A 25,087-nucleotide genomic window follows, 5' to 3' on the forward strand; every position below is an offset into this window, starting at 1 on the left:
CTGGAATTCCACCCCCCACAAAAAAAATCAGTCAGATGAGACACTCTGAACCCAGCCACTAGGCAGACAGTGCAGCCTTATCCTGATTACAACTGTAGTTTTCTTTCCTCCCCCTCTTCAGCAGCTCCCTGTATGACCCCTTGTTTTTGAGCCCCTCACCAAAGGGGAACAACTGTTTTCTATTCACCACGTCCATGCAGCTCATAATTTTGTTAATCCAAAACACCTCCAGTTCTCGTTTTAGATTTCCAGCATAGAGTCATAGAGATGTACAGCTGGAAACAGTCCCTTCAGTCCAACCTGTCCATGTCGACCCGATATCCCAACCCAATCTAGTCCCACCTGCCAGCACCCAGCCCATATCCCTCCAAACTCTTCTTATTCATATACCCATCCAAATGCTTCTTAAATGTTGCAATTGTACCAGCCTCCACCACATCCTCTGCAGCTCATTCCATATATGTACCAACCTCTGTGTGAAAACGTTGCCCCGTAGGTCTCATTTATATCTTTCCCCTCACCCTAAACCTATGCCCTCTAATTCTGGACTCCCCGATCCCAGGGAAAAGACTTTGTCTGTTTATCCTATACTATCCTGTATAAGGTCACCCCTCAGCCTCCGACACTCCAGGGAAAACAGTCTCAGCCTGTTCAGCCTCTCCCTATAGCTCAAATCCTCCAACCCTGGCAACATCCTTGTAAATCTTTTGTGAACCCTTTCAAGTTTCACAACATCCTTCCGATAGGAAGGAGACCAGAATTGCATGCAATATTCCAACAGTGGCCTAACCAATGTCTTGTACAGCTGCAACATGACCTCCCAACTCGTGTAGGAGAAAGTGAGGACTGCAGATGCTGGAGATCAGAGCTGAAAATGTGGCGCTGGAAAAGCGCAGCAGGTCAGGCAGCATCCAAGGAGCAGGAGAATCGATGTTTCGGGCATGAGCCCTTCTTCTCCCAATTCCTGTATTCAATACTCTGACCAATAAAGGAAAGCGTACCAAACACCTCCTTCACTATCCTATCTACCTGCGACTCCACTTTCAAGGAGCATGAACCTGCACTCCAAGGTCTCTTTGTTCAGCAACATTCCCTAGGACCTTACCATTAAGTGTATAAGTCCTGCTAAGATTTGCTTTCCCAAAATGCATCTATAGTTTTATTTCATTTCAGCTGTTATTGCCCGGCCATAGTTGTTCTTTAGGGTCAACCACCTTGCTGTGGGAGTGCAGTCACACCTAGGCCACACCAGGTAGGAATGGCAAATTCCTTAAAGGACATTAGGGAACTAGATTTTTGTTTTTAACCCCATGTCTCTTGAGCAATAGCCTGGGCTGCTGTGATATGATGTTGCTACTGCATATGTATGTGATGACCCCTCTCGCTATTATTTTTGAATATCTGTTTAAATTTCTAGAATAGTGAAGCTCCATTTCTTCGGTTCCTTGTGTGTAAGCACTATGTGATATCTGTTTAGCATTATATCTATTGTAAAGCAATGAGACACTTATTGAATAATTAGACTAGGTCAAACCGTCTCAGTTTTTGATATTAGTAATGTTTATTCTTTGTTAGTGGTAAATTACCTTTCCCTTCTCATGAACCAGATTTGTTATTAATACACTCTTTGAGCAGCTTCCGGTAGATCAGATCCTGGAACTTTAATCTTATGATTTATGTGAATCTCTGATCATCTGTTGGGAATATAGCAAAACACAACCTTGTTAGTGACTAAACACCTCAAAACCTGAAATGCTGTCAGCCGTATCCTGGTATCACATTGCTCTCTTCCAACTGGATTGTTTAAAACACTCTTGGCAAAGCAGCAGGAGCTTGTGACATCTGGTTGTTTCTCTATCCTGATGGGACTGCGAAATATAAAAAACATAGTAGCCTTTCTTCTCCCAGCCTACCACCATGTTTGGTGTACTGCTTGTAAATAGTAATCTTTTGAGTTGATACTTCCACTTTTTTCTCTCCCTTTTTGGTTAATTGTTTAAGTATTATTCAGAATTTGTAAAACAATTGCCTTTGAAAATCCTGGTTTTCTTCATGCCATAGGGTATATTAAGGACAGTCCTTGTGGATTTCCAAGTTTACAGAATAATGACACTTTAAGTAAGCCCAGTCACCCTGTCTCTAAGCCATTCTTTTTGCAAGTATTCTTCCACGTCCAGGAATGCCGAGTGCCACCATTATCTGCATTGTTATCTCCTCCAGTCTCCCCACAGTGGAAAGATTTATTGAACCAATACAAAAGCAAACATAGAGTCATTGAGACATACAGCATAGAACCAAACTCTTCAGTCCAACTCATCTGTGCCAGCCATGTTTCCCAAACTAAACAAGTAGACAAGTGGGACATTTGGCCCATTATCTCTCTCAGGCGAAAGTGAGGACTGCAGATTAGAGTCGAGAGAGGGGTGCTGGAAAACTACAGCAAGTCGGGCAGCATCTGAGGAGCAGGAAAATCGACGTTTCGGGCAGTAGCCCTTCATGGTGAAGGGCTTTTACCCGAAACATCATGTCTCCTGCTCCTCAGATACTGCCTGACCTGCTGTGCTTTTCCAGCACCACACTCTCGACCCATATCTCTCTAAACCTTTCTTATTCATGTACCTGTCCGAAATGTTGTAATTGTACCTGCATCTACCACCTCTCTGGAATTTCATTCCACATACGCACCACCCTCTGTGTGCAAACGTTGCTTGTCAGGTCCCTTTAGAATCTGTCTCCTCTCACCTCAAAAATATGTCCCCCTAGTTTTGAATTTCCCCCTTTCCTAGGGAAAAGACTTTTGCTATTTACCTAATCCATGCCCCTCATGATTTTATAAACCTCTACCACCTACACTACAGTGAATGAAGTTCCAGTCTCTCCTTATAACTCAAACCCTCCTGCCCTGGCAAAATGCTGGTAAATCTTTTCTGAACTCTCTCCAATTTAATAATATCCTTCCTATAGCAGGGTGACCAGAACTGGACACACTACTCCAGAGGAGACTTACCAATGTCCTGTACAAGCTCAACATGACATCCCAACTCTTCTACTCAGTGGTCTGAGCAATGAAGGCAAATGTGCTGAATGCCTTCTTAACCACCCTGCCTACATGTGAAGCAACTTGTACCTGAACCCCATGTCTCTCTGTTCCAACATGCACTACCCTTTGACTATACAAGTAAAGCCCTTGTTTGTTTTAACAAAATGCAATCCAGGTGGACAGCCATTTATCAGAAATATGAAAAGCTCCTTTGTGAAGTTTTTATCTTATTAACAAGGTTACTTGGTGTTCAAACAGTTAACCCAAGTCCACACCCACTCGATATGTGTCACTCAGATGTGACGTGAGTGGGCATGGCCCAGCACTGGCAGGCCTCAATTCTGTCTCAGGTACTCAGTGAGTCTGCTGTTTGGTAAGATTTCTAAAAACTTCACTGTTGAACTGTCACTTATTCCGAAATCGAAAAATTCCAAATTCCGGAAACTATTGGTCCCGAGCATTTCAGAAAAAGGATTGTGTACTGTACCTTGCATTTATCCAAATTGAACTCCATCTGCCACCCCTCAGTCCATTGGCCCAATTGATTGAAATCCCTTTATAATCTTAGATAGCCTTTGCTGTCGACTAGACCACCAATTTTGATGTAATCTGCAAACCCTGGGTTACACGTAATATCTGCATTGGAATGGTGTTGCTGAACCCATTTTTAAGCAGCAGTTAATTGATAATTTAGAATCAAATGAAAAACTCCATTTATGTAGTTCACACTGTCAGATGTGCTGGAGGATGTCAAGGATGCCTTTAACAGGTAAGGAGGAGAACTCAAAGTTATTATTAATGTTGTTGGTTATTGACCAATAACTGAACCAAGCTACCTCTTCATTTTCTGTTTCTGCAAATTTAAATTTCTTTCTTTTTTTCCTTGGTGTACAGGAGACCGAGGAGATCTTGGCTGATGTGCTGAAGGTGGAGGTTTTCCGACAGACTGTTGCTGGGCAGGTTCTAGTGGGCAGTTACTGTGCTTTCAGTAACCAGGGAGGTTTAGTGCATCCAAAGACATCCATTGAAGACCAAGATGAGCTTTCATCCCTGCTTCAAGTTCCACTGGTGGTATGATACTTTCTTTATATTCCTCTGCCCATGTAACATTTCAGTTTTGCTCATTTTGAAGATGACGACCAGCAGCCTGTTGGGTGTTTGACTGAAGCTGACAAAGCTATCTTGGCCTCAGTCTGTAAACATGATCCTCCTCAGATTTTGTCCTCCTGGCTGGCCCAATTATTGGTTCAATTGATTTCCTGTCAGTTGCACCTTTACCAATGTGGAGAGGGAAGGTGCCAGGAATAATATCTGGGAAGTGAGTTAGGTTGATGGTGAGATTGTGATGTTCCATAACCTTGAAATAACCAGATGTGGGAATAGATCACTATCAGACGAGCAATCATTCATACTGAATTCATCACTGACTGGATTCAGAATGCCTGGTTTGCGCAAGTCTCCCTCACATTCACACTCTCGCTCTACCTTCATTTATCTGTTTACCTTCTTGTATTTATTCAAGGGATATGGGTATCTCTGCTGGACCAATATTTATTCCCTGTCCCTAGTTGCCACTTGAAGTGGTGGTGAGCTGCCACATCCACATACCGTAAGTTGACCCATAATGACCTTAGGGAATTTCAGGATTCTGACCCAGTGACAGTGAAGGAGCAGTGATATATTTCCAAGTCAGGATGGTGAATGGCTTGAAGGCGAGCCTGCAGATGGTGGTTTTGCCATGTATTTGCTGTCCCTCTAGATGGAAGGGGCTGTGGATATGAAAGATGCTGCCTGAAGACCTTGCTGAAATTCTGTAAGGCCCATAAGAAATTGGAACAGGAATCGGCTGTTCGGCACCTCAAGACTGTTCCACCATTTTACGGTCATGATTATGCCCTCTACTCCTAGACTCTCCCATGACAGGAAATGGTTGAGGCCAGAACATCTTGCTTTCAAAGAAGGGGTAGATACACCTCTTGTGGCTAAAGGGGTTTAGGAATATTGGGAGGGGGGCATTAGGACATTGAGCTCAATGATCAGTCATGATCATAATGGGGGAGCCGGGTTGAGGGGTCAAATGACCTATTGCTATGTTTCTAGCCCCTCAGCATTTACCCTATTTGGCCCCCTTACGAATCCGATTTATTTCAATGAGATCATCTCTCATTCTTCTAAATTCTAGTGCATAGAGTACCAACCTGTTCAACATTTGTTCATAAAACAACCCCTCCGGACCAGAGATAATCAAAGTGAACTTTCTCTGAACTTTCTCCAGTGAAATAATACACTTCCTTAAATAAGGGGACTGAAACTGCTCATCATACTCCAGATACTCCTTGTGGGAGGTGATGGACTCACCAGAGTCAGTTACAGTAAGACGGGGCTGCACAGTGGCTCAGTGGTTAGCACTGATGCCTAGCAGCACAGGGACCCGGGTTTGATTCCAGCATTGGGTGACTGCCTGTGTGGAGTTTGAATGTTCTCACCATGTATGTGTGGGTTTCCTCCAGGTGCTCCAGTTTCCTCCCATAATCCAAAGATGTACAGGTTAGGTGAATTGACTTAGATAAAATTGTCCCTAGTGTTCAGGGGTGTGTAGATTAGGTGCATTAGCCAGGGGAAATGAATATGCTAAGTAACCTCGCCGTCCCTGGCACCAGAGAGAGACATTGCACTATCCTGGAGTTATGTCTGTAGCTGCAGAAAGGCCGGTCTGTTCCCCTAACCCGTGGAACCCCATCACTGTCACTCCTGCTTTCTTCTTACTCCCCTCCTGTACAAGTCAGGCTGCTTGTGGTGCCAGAAGCTTGGCTCAGACTGCTCTCCCTTGAGGAAGCAGTGCTCTCATCAGCTTCCAAAATGGAAAAGCAATTTGAGAATAGGACCCCAGGGGTTTCCTACTCTCCCTGCCTGACTCTCTCTGACTGCGTGCTGGTCACCCATTCCCTTCTTACCTCCTTAACCTTGATCTGCAGTGTGCCCACCTGTAAATATGTTATCCACGTAACTCCCAGCCTTGAGTATGTGCCACTATGTCTCCAGCTATCCCCCCTCAAGCTCTGAAACACCAAGCTCACGCCTGTGCAGTTGGGAGCATTTCCTGCAGATGCTGTTATCCTGGATGCTGCTGGGGTCCATGACCTCCCACATGTTGACAGTGCAGTGTGTAACCTATCTGTCTGCCAGCGTACCTGTGTTGACCTCTTCAACCTAATGCCTTGTCCCACTGAACCCACTACCAAAAGAAAGATCAGCAATTAAAGTTGCAATCTAGAGGAATTTCTCTTGTTTTGTCAGCTGCTGGTGAAGCCAGTGACCTTGTTAGAATCTCTGCCACTGTGCTAACATGCATTAATTGTATCTGTTCAGCTTGTTGCCATGGTAACTGAGCAGAACAGCCTTTTCTGTTTTGTGCAGTGATGGTATAATGTGTTGATTGCCCTGTGTTGTGGTGATGTAAATGATGCTACAGGGTTTGTACTGAAGGAGCTGCCAGCTGCCTTCGACATGGGCCCCGAGATCAGGCTGCAACTGCTCACAGTCTCTCAATCCCCAGGGCAGGGGCAAATCTCAACATGGGGAGGGTGTGTGTGTGTGTGTTCTCACCACCTGCCACATTTCACTTCAGGTGGTTATATTATTCCCTCATATAACAATATGTTTATACAATCATAGGAACAATAGAAAGCCATTCAGCACATCGAGCCTGCTCCACCATTCAGTCTGATCAAATGCTTCAATGCCTTTTATCCACGCTATTTCCATAACCCATAAAGCTGCTTTGATGTAATCAAATATCCATAATCACATCACAAGAGATTTATAAGATAACAGATAGCAGCAAACCACAAGCAGGTATTGGGTCACATGAGGAGAAAGTGTGGACTGCAGATGCTGGAGATCAAAGCTGAAAAATGTGTTGCTGGAAAAGCGCAGCAGGTCAGGCAGCATCCAAGGAGCAGGAGAATTGACGTTTTGAGCATAAGCCCTTCTTCAGGTCATATGAGCAAAATCTTCATCAAAGATCAGTTTAAGAGTAAATTGAAGAAGAAATGAGTTAGAGACATGGAGAGATGTAGAAAGGGAAATCCAGGACTTGCAATCATTAAAGTGGGAGCTCTACACAAGTCTAATATTTGAGAAGCACAGATATCCCTCATATAGCTGGAGGATATTATAAAAGGTAGGGAAGATGTGACCATGGAGGGATTTGTAGGCCAGGATGACAATTTATTAAGGCACTACTCTGAGCACTGATATGTGTCAGCCAGCACAGATAGGTTAAAGGGATATATGGCAACGGCATTGGAGAATTTGGCTGAATTGAATGCAACAGTGGATTGGAGTTTCGGAAATCAGGTAAGAGATTATTGGAGTAGACGTTCCAGAGGTAACAAAGGCATGAGTAGTAGGGGTTTGAGCAGTAAATGAACTGAGTGGGTGATGGTATGGATGGAGGAGGAAATTGTCAATAGTGCCATGGACATACGGTCAGAGCTCATCTCCTGATTAAATGTGACATCGGTTGTGAGACTGGTTTAATCTCTCTGCCAGAGGAAGGTTTGGAGTGCAGAGCAGGGACTGAAAACAACGGCTTCTCGGTGTTAGACTGGAAGGGGAAAGTGCAAATTCATTGCTGAATGTCAGAGAATCAGTCTGAGAACTGAGTGACAGTGCGCAAGCAAAGAGCTGGTGTTGAGGCTTAGCTGGGCTTCTTTGTTCAAAACCAAACATTGTTTTGGATGATGTCCAGGGTTGGAATATAGATACAAATGGGAGGGATCAACAGTGGACCTATCTGGTTGAGCGGGTGGCAGGTGGGGCTGCAAGACTGCAGGAGTAACAATTTGCAAACAGGAGAGTAGGCACTGCTGTTGGTTAATAATTGAGATGTGCTGGAAGAGGATGGTGTGGTCATGTCAGAAACCACATACAGGTCAAGAAGGGCAGAGAGTGAAAGGTTAGCTTTGTCACAGTCACTCACACGGGATAGATGTCATTTGTGACTTTGATAGGAGCTGTTTTGGAATAGGATGGGAGGTGATGAGGGGTTTGAGATGAATATCTCATTGTTGAGAAAGGTTTGGGGTTATAAGACCATAAGAAACAGGAAGAGGAAGAGGCCGTTCAGCCCCTTGAGCCTGCCCTGGCAGTCAATAGGATCCTGGCTGATCTGGCACTGCTCACGCCCACTTTTCCGCCCTTTCCCTGTAACCCTTAATTTCCCCGACTGAAGAATCTGTCTGTTTCAGCCTGAAATATACAAAAGTACTCTACCCCCAAGGCTGTGTTAAGGGAGGCTTCAGTGATGGTAATGCCATTGAATGTTAAGGGGGGATGAATAGATTCTCTTCTTGGAGATGGTCATTGCTGGGCACTTCTGACATGAACATTACTGTTTACCTGACCGAGCCATATTGTCCTGATCTTGCTATGTCCAGTGTCTCAGGAGCAGTTAATGTTGCTGAACATTGTCCATACTGATGAAAGGGTGCTGCTTATCATTGAACTTGCGGTTTTTACATGATCCACCATCTGTCAGGCCAATCAAAATAGACTAATAATCTAAGTAGTGTAACACTTAGCGGCTCCCGGGTGAGCTATATGAAGTTGATGACTGTGGAGGTAGGGCCTGACCTTACTCTCTCTTCCTTTTGTCTTTGCCCCAGGCTGGTACAGTGAATCGTGGTAGTGAGGTTATCGCTAGTGGGATGGTGGTGAATGATTGGTGTGCTTTCTGTGGACTTGACACGACCAGCACCGAGCTATCGGTTATTGAGAGTGTTTTTCGATTAAATGAAGCCCAGCCCAGTGCAATTGCAACAAGTATGAGAGATTCACTGATTGAAAGGTGAGTGTTGCTCTTGGAAAAACACTGATGCAAAAATTTAAATTAAATGAAAAGTTTGAATTAGGTTCTGAAAGAGAGATTATGTTTTAGCCAGGACATCTCGACTTTGCAATGTTCTTGGTGTGTGTTGTGGATGTTTTGGTATTTTATAGTATCCATGTTTTTGTTTAATGATGAGCGTACCATCTGTATGCAATCTGAGACACCGGGCCTGTTCATGTTGTCACACAGCAGCCCGTCCCAGTGGCGGTCCCTGTGTCACACAGCAGCCCGTCCCTGTGTCACACAGCAGCCCGTCCCCGTGGCGGTCCCTGTGTCACACAGCAGCCCGTCCCCGTGGCGGTCCCTGTGTCACACAGCAGCCCGTCCCCGTGGCGGTCCCTGTGTCACACAGCAGCCCGTCCCCGTGGCGATCCCTGTGTCACACAGCAGCCTGTCCCCATGGCAGTCCCATGATATGATGTGGTGTGCCAGTATTTAATGTTCATCTCCAGTTAGCCTAAAGGTTATGATGCATTCCACATTGAGCTAGAGTCACATTGAGGCCAAGAAGTAACAGGTCCCCTTGGAAGGTATAACTGAACAACTTACACTTTGAGATTGGAGGACGTTTCATTCTAAATTACCATGCTTGTTGAATTTGTCAACCTGGATTTGGGCATGTGTCCAGTCCAGAGCCATAACACAGAGATGGGGTGGTGATGGCCTAGTAGTATTTTATCACTGAACTGTTAATCCAGAGACCCAGGTCATGTTCCGAGCACATGGGTTTGAACCCCCCACGGCAGATGGTGAAATTTGAAATCGATCAAAATCTGGAATTAAGTATCAAATGCTGAACTCGAATCCTTTTGTCGATTGTTGGAAAAACCCATCTGGTTCATTCAAGTCCTTTAGAGAAAGAAATCTGTGTCATCCTTACCTGGTCTGACCTACATGTGACTCCAGATCCACAGTAATGTGGTTGACTCTTAACTGCTCTCTGGGTAATTAAGGATGGGCAATAACTGCTGGCCTAGCCAAAGATGCCCACATCCTGTGAATGACTAAAAATAAAAAACGCAGCAACTATAACTCCTGCCAGTGCTGAGAACAGCAATGTGCCATACTAACCCTACTGATGTTGTCCTGCCCCAGTCAGATTAAGCTTTGTAGAGATTTGCATCCTCGCTGGGTCCAGCTCATCAGAAAATCCATATTTCTAACTGGATTATTTTTGTGGCTGGTTTCAGTTCTTAAACAACAAATTGGGCAAACCGTGTCTGACTAACTTGTGAGCTAAGAGGGTTGATGAGGGTAATGCATTTGATGTGGTGAACATGGGCAGCTGGCAAAATGTCACATAATGGTCTTGTAAGTAAAGTTAGAGGCCAAAGAGTAAATAAAACAGGATCAATCCGATGTTCATGAAAGATCATTGACATGAAAAGTTAACTCTGTTTTTCTCCACAAATTCTGCCTGACCTCCTGACTGTTTCCACCTTTTGTTCTTGTTAGATTTCCAACATTCACAGTATTTTGCTTTTGTATTCTTTACAGTGAATCCTCTCTGTAGCCTGTCCAATACCTTGATGTCTTTCCTAAAGTATGGAGTTCAGAACTGAACACTGGCCTAACCAGGGTTTGTAAAGCGCTAGACAGAAAAATAAAGGTCTGCAGATGCTGAAAGCTGAAACAAAACAAATTCCTGGACAATCTCAGCTGGTCCGGCAGCATCCGTGGAGAGAAATCAGAGTTAACATTTCAGGTCCAATGACCCTTCCTCAGAACTGGTTATGAAGAATGGTTGCTGGACCTGAAACATTAATTCTGTTTTATGTCCAGAGATGCTGCCAGACCTGCTGAGATTTTCGAGCAATTTCTGTTTTTGTTCCCGGGTTTGTAATGGTTTAAAATTATATTTTTTTTACTCTGTACCTCACTTTAAAAATGGAAGGATCCCATAATCATTTTTCACCACCTTCTCAACCTGTCCTCAGACATTCGGGTGTGTTCACCTCCTGGTCTGTTTCTGCTCTATCTTTACAAGTGTAACGTTTGGTTTATATTGTCTCTGTCTTGCAACCAAAATGAATCCGTCTGCACTTCACTCTGTTAGTTCCACCTGCTGTGTCTGTCCATTTCACCAGCCGGTTTGTGTTCCCTGGAATCTGCTACTCTTCCCCTCACTGTTTACTACATTTCAGACTTGTATATCAACTACAAACTGTGAAATGATACCCCATATATCCAAATCCAGGCAAAGATATCAAAACAAGCAGCAATGTAACTGCAGCCTCTGAGACTTCCCTCCACTCTGAGAAATAACCATTCATTGTAAATCTCTGCTTTCTGTCCCTTTGCCAACTCCATATTCAGGTTTCCATTCTCTTTACACCCGTAGGCTTCAGTTTTGCTCATCAGACTAATCACAATCTCCAAGCGGTTAGGAGCCCTTTCCACCCATCATTTCTGTGCCATCTTTCTTCTTGTTTTGCTAACAAGTCTGATGTCTGATACTTTTATTGAATACATTTTGAACATTCATCACTGGAGCATCTGTGTTACTTCATCAAAGACTTTGATCAGGTTGTGTGTTCAGTTTCATTTCCTAATTGGGTAAATAATAAAATTAAATTGAATGTATCTGGTTTTGGGAGAAAGGAGAACCTTGTAAAGACCCCCAGCAGGTTCACTGATACCTGCCCTAATGCAGGATCATTGACCTCAAACATTGCTTCCATTTCATGCAGCACAAATACTGCTAGACCTGTGAAGAATTTCCAGCATCTGCAGTAATTTTCTGTTGCCTTATTCAATGCAGCCACCTTCATGACTTTAACCCTGTTAACGTGAATCTACACTGCACCATCTCCCAGACCAATTTCTTCCTTGAAAAGCAGAGCCCTGAATTGACGCTAATTCCAAATGTAGTCTATCTAGAGCTCGACAATTGAAGTCTAACTTACTGACTTCTGAAGTCAATCTTCTTAAGACTGCCCTTTTTGATTTTTGTTTGTGCCTGTGATCTGACTTTTTAATGCTTTGTGAATGCCGTTGCTCCTCCACAGCTTGTGTCTCACTGTTGATGAGGTAACTCTCTCTTGGTGTCTTTGTTGTGTACATTTCTACACTGGCAATCACAGCTGCTGGAAGGCAGTGGGAACCTGCAACCTTGAACAAAGTGCTGGAGAAGCTGAGCAGCTCTGGCAGCATTCTGTGGAGAGAAGCAGAGTTAATGTTTTCAATCTGTCTGTTCTTCAGACCTGCAAAATGTGCACACCTCTGTGTGGACATAGTGGAGTCTGGCCATGTGTGTTTAACCAGCGCCTTCATGATCCCACCTAGAAGCTACTGGAAATCAGTAATGTTCAGGGGAGGTACAACTGTTTAAACATCTGTTTACTAATGCAAAATTTATAAATTTAAAAAAAATTATGTTGACTGATATTGAGCTAACTCAGGTCTAGTGACTCAACTATCCAGTGTCTGTTTTGTGAAATTGTGCTCCATGCGCTAAACACAGGGATGGATTAAAAAAATCATTGACTTCTTTAGTGTCGGCAACTCAGCATCAAGCTTGGGACAGTGTCTAAGGTTCTCCTCAGGTCTGGTAGTTAGGCGCTGACTTTTTAAAACTCCAAGTGAAGTATTTTCAATCACTGAAATGTTGAGGGAACAGTGTTGATCTGACTGGCAGCAGATTCCCGTGGAATTAGATTAGATTCCCTACAGTGTGGAAACAGGCCCTTCGGTCCAACCAGTCCACACTGACCCTCCGAAGAGCAACCCACCCAGACCCATTTCCCTCTGACTAATGCACCTAGCACTATGGGCAATTTAGCATGGCCACCTCACCTGACCTGCGCATCTTTGGTGCTGTGGGAAGAAACCCATGCAGACACTGGGAGAATGTGCAAACTCCACAAAGTGAGAAGACGGGCTTATGCCCGAAACGTCGATTCTCCTGTTCCCTGGATGCTGCCTGACCTGCTGCGCTTTTCCAGCAACACATTTTCAGCTCTGATCTCCAGCATCTGCAGACCTCACTTTCTCCTCATGGCTGGAATCGAACCCGGGACCCAGGTGCTATGAGGCAGCAGTGCTAACCACTGAGCCATCGTCCTGCCCCCTGTTATGCTGGAGTCTGCAGAAGGGAGAACATTCATACCTGACATTACAGTCAGGGAGTAAACATCACCATTTTCAGTGAGCCTGGTTTTCCCATTCTGCATCGAGAGGCCAAGGATAATTTGTCTTGTGCATTGCTTGCTGTTCCTACAAGCAAAACTTTATGTTCCTTGTGTGAGTATGCCCAAATCCCACTGAACACCAACATTTTCAAGTTTCACACCTTGTAAAAATATTCTACTTTATTATTTTTATTTTCATTTGCCTACATTATATTCCACCTGTCTCTTTGCTGCCACTTGCACTGTCTATTTGACTCTAGCTTCTCCGTCCTGCGCACACTTCACCTTTCCACCTAGTTTTTGTTCTCTACATAAACATGATGACCAACTTTCACTTGTCTTGTCTCCACACCTCTGTAGTTAGGTTGAAGCCATTCAGCCCTATTTGTGGCATTTATTTACAATTGCAATTCAGAACTCCTTAATTTTTTTTGCTTGCTTCTTAGTCTGATGCATTGTTGTCATTAAATTACATCTGTTCCTGCCTCTTTCTGCTTATCTTTTCACTAATCAGCACACTGTTCTTATGTCTCTGTGTTCTCTTTAGATTTCTGCATCTCCTTTTCCCATTCCATTGTGCTCTTATTTCTGCCTGTTGACAATGGCCCTGATTATTCCCTGTTCCCATTGTCTGGCGCTAGGGAAAAGCCAGCCTTCTGCAGCAACTGCTGTGATTAGTGGAAGGGATAGAGTCCTGTTCCCAATTGTTCCAAAGCAATAGTGCAGCAACATCCAATACCAGACTGAACTGGCAGCATTACCAGTGGGAACAGAGCAGACTGTATATCAGCAGCAGCTTCAGCACTGCTTTGCCATGCACCTCATTAGCAGTAAAGTGGTGAACATGCAGTTAAAGCTGAACAAGTCTCTATATGACTGCTACTGCCTTGCAGCCCTAGTAGATACAAAACACTGAAATATCTGAACAGGTTTTAAAAGTCCACTTGAGGATTGAGATAAAAGATGGAATCCCAGTGTGTGCTCATCTCCAGTAGTCCTAATGTCATCCCACAATCCACGATCATTCTGTTCCAAGGTGAAACCGTTTAACACAATTTGCTGCCATAGCTATGTTTCATTTATCAGAGAATCCATCTACTTCTCCAGTTGCTGCATCAGCAATAACAACGTGCAGTAATAAAAAGGGAGGCTTTCATGTCTGTAGCACTATTCGCATACTTGGCACATTCCAAGGTGTTTTACGGATAATGAAGAATTTTTAAAGTGTAGTCACTGCTAACTCCCACAAACAGCAACAAAATAACTAGTATGGTAAATGGATATTTAGTGATGTTAGTTAGGAGACGAGAGGTTAATAAGATTTATTGTTATGAAGGAAAGACAAGACTAAATGCATTCTGCTGCTGTTAGGTGGGTGTTGAGAATGACAAAAATATTGTCATTCAAGCAGAAAATGGGATTGAAGGGAAAGGCCACAGCTGATTGAGAAATGTGCAGCAATCTGTAACAGTAAATTTGATCAACAACATTGAATTAGAGCACTGGCAAGTGTTTTTTTTTCATTTCTGAAAACCCTTTGTTAGCCTATATTCATGATCCATAAACAACCAGCTTTCCCATTGGCTTGATCGGGGTCAGGGTATTGTCACATATCTGTCACTAATTAAAGTGGCATTTTATTATCAAAAGATGGGCAGGCAAGTTCAGCTTTAACCTGTTTCCACTGCCCTACCTGCTATTTATGTAAATATTTGTTTCATAATGGTTCATGAAAATCTGACCCAATACTCCAAAGGGCCAGTTCCCAAGTTACTAACTGCAAACAGTCTTTTACTGCAGCACTTAATTACTGCAGATAAGCCAGGGCAAAGTTGACTTTCGGAGGGTCAGCGCTGAGGGAGTGTCACGCTGTCGGAGGGCTTTCTCTCTAAAGAGTTGAACTGAGGCCCTTCCAAGTGGATGGAAATCTCAGGTTTTGGGGATTTATCACTGGCATCCAGGCCAATATTTATTCTTGAACCAACACCACTAACACATTCTTCATGATTGTTGGAAAAGCAATGTGACTGCATAACAGACATCCAGAACTCCATGTCCACCCCCAATCATTGCTTCTGACTTTTGGTCAGCTTTCTGCCTTTCTTGTAGTCATCCTAATGTCATTGATATTTCTGTTTCTGCTCTAAGTTAGAGTGTTGTACAGTAGTGTTGAAGAGTTCTTGACAATTTGCTACAGTTGACATTGCTACTATAGTATGTTGGCAAAAGGAGTGGGCAGTGAGATCAGGGAAGGGCACCAATTATTTATGTCCAGGCTGAGGGTTTGCCCCATTGGCAGCTGCTGTTACTCAGTCAGCACGGTCCGGTCCGGTCTATTTGTTGGTCATTATTTTGGAGAGGTGACTGGGACCTTGTCCACGAACTGAAGACCATTGAGAACTTCCTGTTGGGAAGGACTGCCAAATTATTTTCCAATCAGGCACTTTTTAATTGGCCAGAGGCAGGTCTTTGAGGTTGTACCCCATGAGAGCTGCCAATCGCACAAGCTGGAAGTTTCAGTGGGGAGCTGGTACAGGTGTGTCACACAGCCAACCAAGGGTTCATATCACAAGGGAGACCAGTCCCAGGGTTGATATATGTCAGGGTTAATGTGGTGAAGGGAGGGGTGTGGAGGGAGATAATGAAGATTGATAGTTTTGGATTAGTGCCAACACCCACCCACACATGAATGTTCCAGTACCTGATGCTCTAGCTGTTTGCTTCGAGGCTGCTTTGTTTTCAGATCAGTATCACTGGTTCAGAGCTGCCTAAGACCGATCTCTGTGAATGAGCTAACCTGCAGTTGTTGCCTGGGTAACTCTAATTCTCCTTCTCTTCCACAGTTTAACATAAAGGAACAGGCATGGAACAAACCTCTGGAGGGCAATGTGCTGCTCTTCTATTTCGACAGAACAGACACGAGAGAGAGAGAGAGAGAGATCATTGTTTGCTCTGAACTGATTCACCATTCTTACTGTAACTCCAATCAATTTGTAATCACCGCAAAGCCACAATAGCCCATAAGTTGCCTTCTCATTGATTATTTAACCTTAAAGAACATCTGAATGTATAAGAAATGAGTGGGCAAGATTGTCAGTATGTTGATTAAACAAGTCACTCTGCTTATGAATAAATAAATCCTTGTTCTTTTAAGGATGTGCGTCATTCTACAGAATTGATGTGCAGTGATGACTCTATCAAATCGCACAGAACATTTGTGTCTTGAAGTGCTCTCCTGGAGAATCTGAGAATAGGCAGCAGCTCCGGAGTGTCTGGATGCCACTGGGAGGAGGTACCAATAATATTCTCACCCAGGCTTGTGAAAGCTGAAGTACACCACTGTCTCCTTCTGGAGATTACTGTGAGCAATCTCCAGATTGCCAGCTAATTTGTGCTGCATCTTGTTTATCCTGGTAACTGGTTGACCTGCTGTCTTCAGATGAGATGTAAAAACTTTATCAGCATAGCCTGAGAGCAACAGATGCAATAAATGAGGTTTGAGGGTATGAGGTAAATCTCTGCTAGATTTGGAATGATCCCTTGGGGCTTGGACAGAGGTGAAGGGGGAGCTGTGGGCACAGGCTTTGTACCTCTTGCTGCGGCATGGGAAGGTGCCGGGAGTGGAGACAGGGTTGATGGCAAGCGTGGACCTAACAAGGGAATTGCGGAGAGAACGGTCCCTATATAATACAGATAGGGGTGAGGAGGGAAATATATTTTTGGTGGTGTGGTCTGACTGTAGGTTGTGAAAATGGCAGATGATAATACGCTGGAATTGGAGGTTAGTGGGTGGAACTTGAGGACCAGAGGTATTCTATCCTTGTGGTTGAGGGGGTAGATGCAGGAAGTGGAGGAGATGTAATTGATGGCATTGCTGATCGCAGGGGGAGGGGAAATTATAGTCTTGAAGTAGGAGGCCATCATCCTCTGCCGTTTTCAACACCTACACTGAGACCCCACCACCAAAAATATATTTCCCTCCCCACCGCTATCTGCATCCCATAGGTACTCTTCCCTCCACAACTCCCAAATTAGGTCCACGCTTCCCACCAACCCTGTCTCCACTCCTGGCACCTTCCCATGCCACAGCAAGAGGTACAAAACCTGTGCCCACAGCACCCCCTTCACCTCTGTCCAAGGCCCCAAGGGATCATTCCACATCCAGCAGAGGCTTACCTCATATCCTCAAACCTCATTTATTGCATCTGTTGCTCTCAATGTGGTCATCTCTACAATAGAGAGACCGAGCACAAACTCACGGAACGGTTTAGGGAACATCTCTGCTCCGTACACGCCAACCAACCCCACCTTCCTGTGGCCATCTGTTTTAACTTTCCCCAAATAATGTCCATCTTGGGCTGCCTATACAAGGCCACCCACCAACTGATGGAGGAACTTCTCATCTTCCACCTCAGGAGCCTACAACCACACGGCTTCAACATTGACTTCACCAGTTTCCAGATCGCAGATCCAACCTTCCAGCTCAGCACCACTCTCCTGACCTGTACTACCTGTCCATCTTCCTTCCCACCTATCCACTCCATCCTCCCCTCCAACCTATCACCATCTACCTCCCCAGACCAGATGAAGGCTTATGCCCAAAACATCAACTCTCCTGCTCCTCGGGAGCTGCCTGACCTGCTGTGCTTTTCCAGCACCACACTTTAGCGACTCTGAGGACGACCCCCAACTCTAATGTTGTAACTAAAATACTTCACCTCTGCAACATTCTGAAGAATCTCCTCTGCACTCTCAACTAAGCTCACATCTATCCTACACTGTGATCAGATTTAAATTTAATGCATTAGTTGTGACCTTATCATAACTTGATGATGCAGATGGTTAAACCTGATTTGCTCCTCCCAGGTGCCTTGAGCTTGTACTGAACTGCTGTCGCGGCACCGACTGTGTTATTACAGAGGGAGCTCCAGGATCCAGTGTTGCTGAAGGGAACAATGATTTAATTCCAAGTTGCAACAGTCTATAACTTGAAGAGGAATGTGTTGGTGTTAGAAACCCAGCTGATGCCAGTACTGGGCAACTCAGATTCTGGAGTTAAACCTGGTTATTTCATTAAGAAAGGTCTTTGTTGCTGTGGTCTTAGTTGTTGATAGCCTTGTGTGAATATGTACAATGCACATTTAACAATAAAACAGGACCAAGGAGGATGGAAGTGACTAGCTGTATATACACAGTGGCTACAACAGCAGAGCAGAGGCTAGGGATACTGCAATTGGTAACCCATCTCCTAACACCTCCACTTCTACACAGTACAAATCAGGAGTGTGATGGAATACTCCTCACTTGCCTTGGCTGGGTCCAATCCCAACAACATTTAAGAAGCTTGACACCATCCAGGACAAAGCAGCCTGCTTCATTGGCACCACATCTACAAGCATCCACTCCCTTCAACCCCTGAAGCTCAGTAGCAGCAGCGTGTACCATCTACAAGATGCACTTCAGAAACTCACCAAAGATCCATAGGCAGCACCTTCCAAACCCACCCACAGCCACTTCCATCAAGAAGGACAAGGGCAGCAGATATATGGGAACAACATGATCAGGTGCATGGATGGAGGGAATGGCTAAGATCTTTTTCCTAGGGTAGGGGAGTCCAAAACTAGAGGGCATAAGTGAGAGGGGAAAGATCTAAAAAGGACTTGAGGCATAACTTTTTTATGCAGAGGGTGGTGCATTGATGGAATGAGCTGCCAGAGGAAGTGGTGGAGGTTGGTACAATTGCAACATTTACAAGGCATCTGGATGGATACATGAATAGGAAGGGTTTAGAGGGGTATAGGCTATATGCTGGAAAATGGGACTGGATTTATTTAGGAAATCTGGTCAGCATAGACAAGTTCTGTTTCTGTACTGTATGACTCTCTGACTCTATAACTTCCTCTCCAATCCACTCGCCATCCTGACTTGGAGATATATCACCGTTCCTTCAGAGTTGCTGGGTCAAATTCCTGGAATTCCCTCTATCCAATGACCCTGTATTGTGGGTCAAACTACATCTCATGGACTGCACCAGTTCAAGAAGGCAGCTCACCACCACCTTCTCAAGGGTAACTGGGGACAGTCAGTGAACAAATAAAGACAGTCATTTTCAGGCACTTGTATGCAACAAATGCCTCCTGCCATTAATTAACCTAATGATCTGAATGTTGTCCAGACCTTGCTGCATATGCACTTGGTCTATGCTAATATCTGAGCAGTGGCCAATTCTGTGAATTTTCTTCCAGGAGGGTGTTTTATTTGACGTTGCAGTAACATAAGAAACTGGATCCGAAAGTTGTGGTATTGAAACATCCAACAGACATTTATGACAACTATATGTACAAGTGTTAACATTCACAGGCATGTATGTGCATTAATATTAAGCTCATAAGTTACAACTGAGTTACATGCTTTCAATTGCATCTTATGCTTGAAGTGGTCCTAAGGTAAGACAGAGTATGAGATCTTTCTGCCCTCGGGTCACATGTCCATACAGCTATCACACCATCACTGGGTCTTTTAAAGTTGTCCTGACCATGACATTTTTTATATTCATTCATGTGATGAGGGCATCGCTGGCTCGGCTGGGAATTTATTGCCCATTCCTAACTGAGGTTGAGAGTCAACCACATTGCTGTGGGTCTGGAGTCATGTAGGCCAGACCAGGTAAGGATGGCAGTTTCCTTCCCTAAAGGGCATTAGTGAATTAGATTTATTTTTTTGCAACAATCAACAATGGGATTCATGGTTATCATTAGACACTTAATTCCAGATATTTATTGAATTCAAATACTGCCATCTGCTGTGGCAGACTCAAGACGGGTCCCCAGGACATTAGCTGGGTCTCTAGATTAATAGCTCAGTGATAATGCCATAAAGTCATCGCCTTCCCATATGTGTATACACAACTAAATGGGGTGAGGGGTTCACTTGTAGGGGAAATTTAAAAACCATGAATTAAAGGAGGATGTAAAAGTACAGAACTCAGGAGAGGTTATTACAATCTCCAACACAAACAGTGTCTGGAAAGGGTCAGGAGTCAAATTTCAAACACGCTGGACAAACGAATGACACTGAGCAGAGGGACAATTAATACAGGACTGATGGTGTTATATTTGAATGAGCACAGTATAAGGAATAACGTAAATGAGTTTGTGTTGCAGATAGAAATTGGCAGGTATGACATGGTGGGCATCACGGAGAAGTGGCTGCTAGGGAATCAGGTTTGGGAGCTAAATACTCAAGAATATACATCCTATCGAAAAGATAGGCAGGTTGGCAGAGGGAGTGGGGTTGCCTTATTAGTAAGAAATAAAAATAAATCAATAATAACAAAGTAGAGTCAGATGGTGTAGAATCTGTGTGGGTAGAATTGAGGAATTGCAAAGGTAAAATTATGTACAGGCCTCCAAACAGTAGTCAGGAGCTGGGGTGCAAGATATATCAGGAGATAGAAAAGATGTGTAGGAAAGGCAGAGTTACAGTGATCATGAAGGACTTCACTGTGCAACTGGACTGGAAAATCAGGTTGGTAGTGGATCACATGGATAGGAATTTGTGGGATGTCTTGGAGCAGCTTGTGGTGGAGCCCACTGGGAACAGACAATACTGGATTTAGTGTTGTGCAATGAGACAGACTTGATAAGGGAGCTTAAGATGAAGGAACCCTTAGAAGGCAGTGATCATGCCTTGGTTGAATTTTCTCTGCAATTTGAGAGGGAGAAGATAGAATCAGGAGTAACGGTATTACAGCTGAATAAAGGCAACTCCAGAGGGAGGAGCTGGGTAAAATTGACAGGGAGAGGAGCCTAGCAGGAAAGACAGTGGAACAGCAATGGCAGGAGTTTCTGGGAGTAACTTCGGAGAGACAGCACAGAGTCATCCCGAGGAAAAGGAAGCATGGTCCAGGGAGGATGAGGCAAACATGGCTGACTAGGGAATTCAGGGACAGCATAAAAGCAAAAAAAAAGCATATAATATGGTGAAGGGCAGTGGGAAACCAGAGGATTGGGAAGCTTACAAAGACCACCAGAGGGCATCAAAAAAAATGAAGGAGAAATTTAATTGGGTAAGCTAGACAGTAATATAAAGAAAGACTGTAAGAGTTTCTTTAGATATATAAAGGGCAAAAGTGGACATTAGTCCACTGGAAAATGTCACTTGAGAGATAGTAGTGGGAAACGCTGAGGAACTGAATAATTTCTTTGCATACATCTTCATGGTGAAAGACACGAGTAATATCCTCAAAATTCAAGAGAGCGAGGGGGCAGGGTTGAGTATGGTGGCCATCACCAAGGAGAAGGTGATGGAAAAATTGAGTGACCTGAAGGTGGATAAATAACCTGGACCAGATGCACTACACCCCAGAGTTCTATGGGAGATTGCTGAAGAGATGGTAGAGGCATTAGAGGCGATCTTTCAGGAATTGCTAGAATCAGGGAACATCTCCGTGACACTCACACCAATCAACCCCACCGCCCTGTAGCCCAACATTTCAACGCCCCCTCCCACTCAGCCGAGGGCATGCAGGTTCTGGGCCTCCTCCACCGCCGTTCCCTCATCACCCGACGCCTGGAGGAAGAACGCCTCATCTTTCATCTCGGAACACATCAACCCCATGGCATCAATGTGGATTTCACCAATTTCCTCATTTCCCCTTCCCGCACCTCACCCCAGCTCCAACCTTCCAGCTCAGCACCGCTCTAATGACCGTCCTACCTGCCTATCTTCCTTTCCACCTATCCACTCCACCCTCCTCTCTGACCTATCACCTCCATCCCCACCCCCACTCACCTGTTGTACTCTATGCTACTTTCTCCCCACCCCCTCTCATTTATCTCTCCACTCTGCAGGCATCCTGCCTCTATTCCTGATTAAGGGCTTTTGCCCAAAACGTCAATTTTCCTGCTCCTCGGATGCTGCCTGACCTGCTGTGCTTTTCCAGCACCACTCTAATCTTGACTCTGGTTTCCAGCATCTGCAGTCATTGTTTTTACCTAGAATCAGGAAGGGTCACAAAGGATTGGAAAATCACTAACGTGACACCCCTGTTTAAAAAGAGAGTACAGCAAAAGATGGAAAATGACAGACCAATTAGCCTAACTTTGGTCGTGGGTAAGATTTTGGAGTCCATGGTGAAGGATGAGATTTCTGAATACTTGGAAGTGTATGGTATAATAGGGCAAAGCCAGCAAGGGGAGATCTTGCTAGACCAAGGAGAACCAATGGATGTTATCTACCTGGACTTCAAAAAGGTCTTTGACAAGGTGCCATACAGGAGGTTACTGAGGAAGATAAGGACCCATGGTGTTAGAGGCAAGGTGCTAGCATGGATTGAAGCTTGGCGCCAGGGACCTGGGTTTGATTCCAGCCTCGGGTGACTGTCTGTGTGGGGCTTGCACATTCTCCTCGTGTCTGCGTGGGTTTCCTCCAGGTGCTCCGGTTTCCTCCCACAGTCCAAAGATGTGCAGGTCAGTTGAATTGGCCATGATAAATTGCCCATAGTGTTAGGTGCATTAGTCAGAGGGAAATGGGTCAGGATGGGTTACTCTTCGGAGGGTCGGTGTGGACTGGTTGGGCCAAAAGGCCTGTTTCCACACTGTACGAAATCTAAAATAATTCCAGCCTACTGCATCCTGCTGAGTTTGAGTTCCAACTAAAAAGATCAACTGTGTACTCACCTTCTGGACCCTCAGGATCATGTAAATTTATGTCCATATTGAATGCAAGAGTAGGGAAGGGGGTGTTTCTGTTATACAAGGCCTGGTGAGCCTGTATCTGGGGTACTGTTTGTAGTGTTAGTCTTCTTACTGATGGAAGGACGTAAAGGTATTGGAAGCAGTTTAGAGCAAAGATTTGTTGCAGCTCATTTTTATAAAGGCTGTATTTATGGACAAAACAACTGCTCAGTGGAGAAATAATGCACTGATGCAGAAGCACAGTGTCTTAGCGCAGATCCTCTCTGGAAACAGGTGGCAGCATCCAAAATATTGAGTCCTAACTACTCCACAGCAAATCTCCAACTGCTGTGCATAATGTATCAAGAAGCAGTTTGCAATCTTGTCAGGAAAAGCTATGAGCTCACTCTGACACCGGAAGAATTGGCAGATTATATTCCTGCGTGGTCGGCAGGAAAGAATGGGGAAGGAAACATTGTGTTTTTAATGAATGCCTGGTACAGACAGTTCTGTTTGTATCTGCATACTTCAATTAAGGAAATGTTTGAGTCTCTGAAAGGCCAGTGCGGAGCGATACCTGTGGAGTGACAGTTGGGTTGTCAGTGCCTCGAGCTGCACAGTTGGACCTTGGTGTCATTTATAACATTTCACTGGCAGTGGGAACTCTCCATTGGGCTTCACAAACTTGGTGTTTGGGGGAATACACTAATAAGACCTCAATAGGAGCAGAAAGAAAATTAACAAACTCCTCTGCTTACTAATACAGGAGGAGTAAAAGATAGAATAATTCAATTTATCTCACTCCATCCATAGCAGGTCCATTGAGCTGCTCTTCCAGCTGCTCATCTTGTCTGATTTGTCTACCAATGCCATTTTCTTAAACTATCCCTAGACCTAGAGACCTCTTTAATTTCTTCAAATCTATCAATTTTTGTTTTGAGTGTGATCAATGACAGAGAGATCCCACAACCCCCTGAAGAAGAGATTTAATTTTAATCTCAGAGAAAGGGATTGATGACAGAGATGAAGAGGAATTTCCTCCCAGAGGCGAGTGAATCCATGGCCTTGTTTACCACAGAAGGCTGTCAAGGCTGGGTCAGTCAGTATGTTCAAGGCTGAGAGGGACCGATTTTTAAATGGCAAGGGAATGGAGGTTCATGGGGAAAAGGCAGGAAAGTTGAGAATAATCAGAGCAGTCATGACCTCATTGAATGGCAGAGCAGACTTGATGGGCTGAATGGTCTACTTCTGCTGCTATGTTTCATGGTCTTAGGGATGCCTTACATTGTCTCAGTTTGAATTGAAATCATTGCTCATTATTCTAAACATGTACAGATTCAATCTCCTGAGTCTCTCCTCCTAGAACAATCTGCTATTGCAGGACTGAGTCGGGTAAACCTTTATTGCATTCCCTCTGTGTAGATATATCCTTCCTTAGGGAAGGAGACCAAAGTTACAGACATGAAGACAACTCACCATCATCTTCTCAAGGATAGGAAAGGATGGGCAGTAAATGCTGGCCCACCCACTGACACTCACTGACACTCACATCCCATTTGTGGAAAACGTTAAAAATATGTTCCAGACAAAGTCTCAACAACTGCTACAAGACACCGTTACCCTGTTACTCAAATCCTCTTACAATTAAGGCTAATGCAATGTGATTTCATAGTTGCTTGTTCTACCTCTGTGTTACGCTTTCTGTGAGATATAAACACTGGGGTTCCTCTAAGTATCTTACTGAATACCCAACATTTCCTTCTTACTGAGGCAGGTCATCAGTTTGTTGCTCGGATTTGTCTCTCCCTTCTGCTTTATTTGCTACTGTCCAATCTGCAGGAACCATTCCAGAATCTATAGGGCTTTGAAAAATGATCAGTACAGCCACAATTATTTCTGCAGCTGCCTCTTTTAATGCTCTGGGACATATCAAGGGCAAAAGAGAGGCAGAAGTGGACATTGGGCTGCAGGAAAATAATGCTGGAGAGATAGGAGTGAGGAATAAGGAAATGGCTGAGGAACTGAAGCATCGGTCTTCATGGCGGATGATACAAGTAATATCCCAAAAGTTCAAGACAGTGAGGGGGCAGAGCTGAGTATGGTGGCCATCACCAAGAAGAAGGTGCTAGAAAAACTGCATGGCCTGAAGGTGGTTAAATAACCTGGACCAGATGGACTACACTCCAGAGTTCTAAGGGAGATAGCTGAAGTGATAGTGGAGGTGTTAGTGGTGATCTTTCAGGAATCACTAGAATCAGGGAGTGTCCCAGAGGACTGGAAAATCACTAACGTGACATCCCTGTTTAAAAAGGGAGTAAGGCAAAAGATGGAAAGTTACAGACCAATT

At 44.3% G+C, this 25,087-nt stretch overlaps 1 protein-coding gene across 1 annotated transcript in view; it reads left to right on the forward strand.

Annotated features, from left to right (window-relative positions):
* eif6 (eukaryotic translation initiation factor 6) overlaps nt 1-16,230 on the forward strand; it is a 101,847-nt gene extending 85,617 nt beyond the window's left edge. The window contains exons 4-6 of the mRNA XM_087994638.1: nt 3,935-4,111; nt 8,710-8,891; nt 15,907-16,230. Of these exons, the coding sequence (XP_087850764.1) occupies nt 3,935-4,111; nt 8,710-8,891; nt 15,907-15,916 (369 nt within the window). The 3' untranslated portion in view covers nt 15,917-16,230. The remainder of the gene's footprint in view (nt 1-3,934; nt 4,112-8,709; nt 8,892-15,906) is intronic.
* Nucleotides 16,231-25,087: the final 8,857 nt, after the last annotated feature.

This window comes from Chiloscyllium plagiosum, unplaced genomic scaffold (assembly GCF_037043375.1).
Source record: "Chiloscyllium plagiosum isolate Xiang-an unplaced genomic scaffold, Cpla_swu_hap1 HiC_scaffold_15, whole genome shotgun sequence".
Lineage (NCBI taxonomy): Eukaryota > Metazoa > Chordata > Chondrichthyes > Orectolobiformes > Hemiscylliidae > Chiloscyllium > Chiloscyllium plagiosum.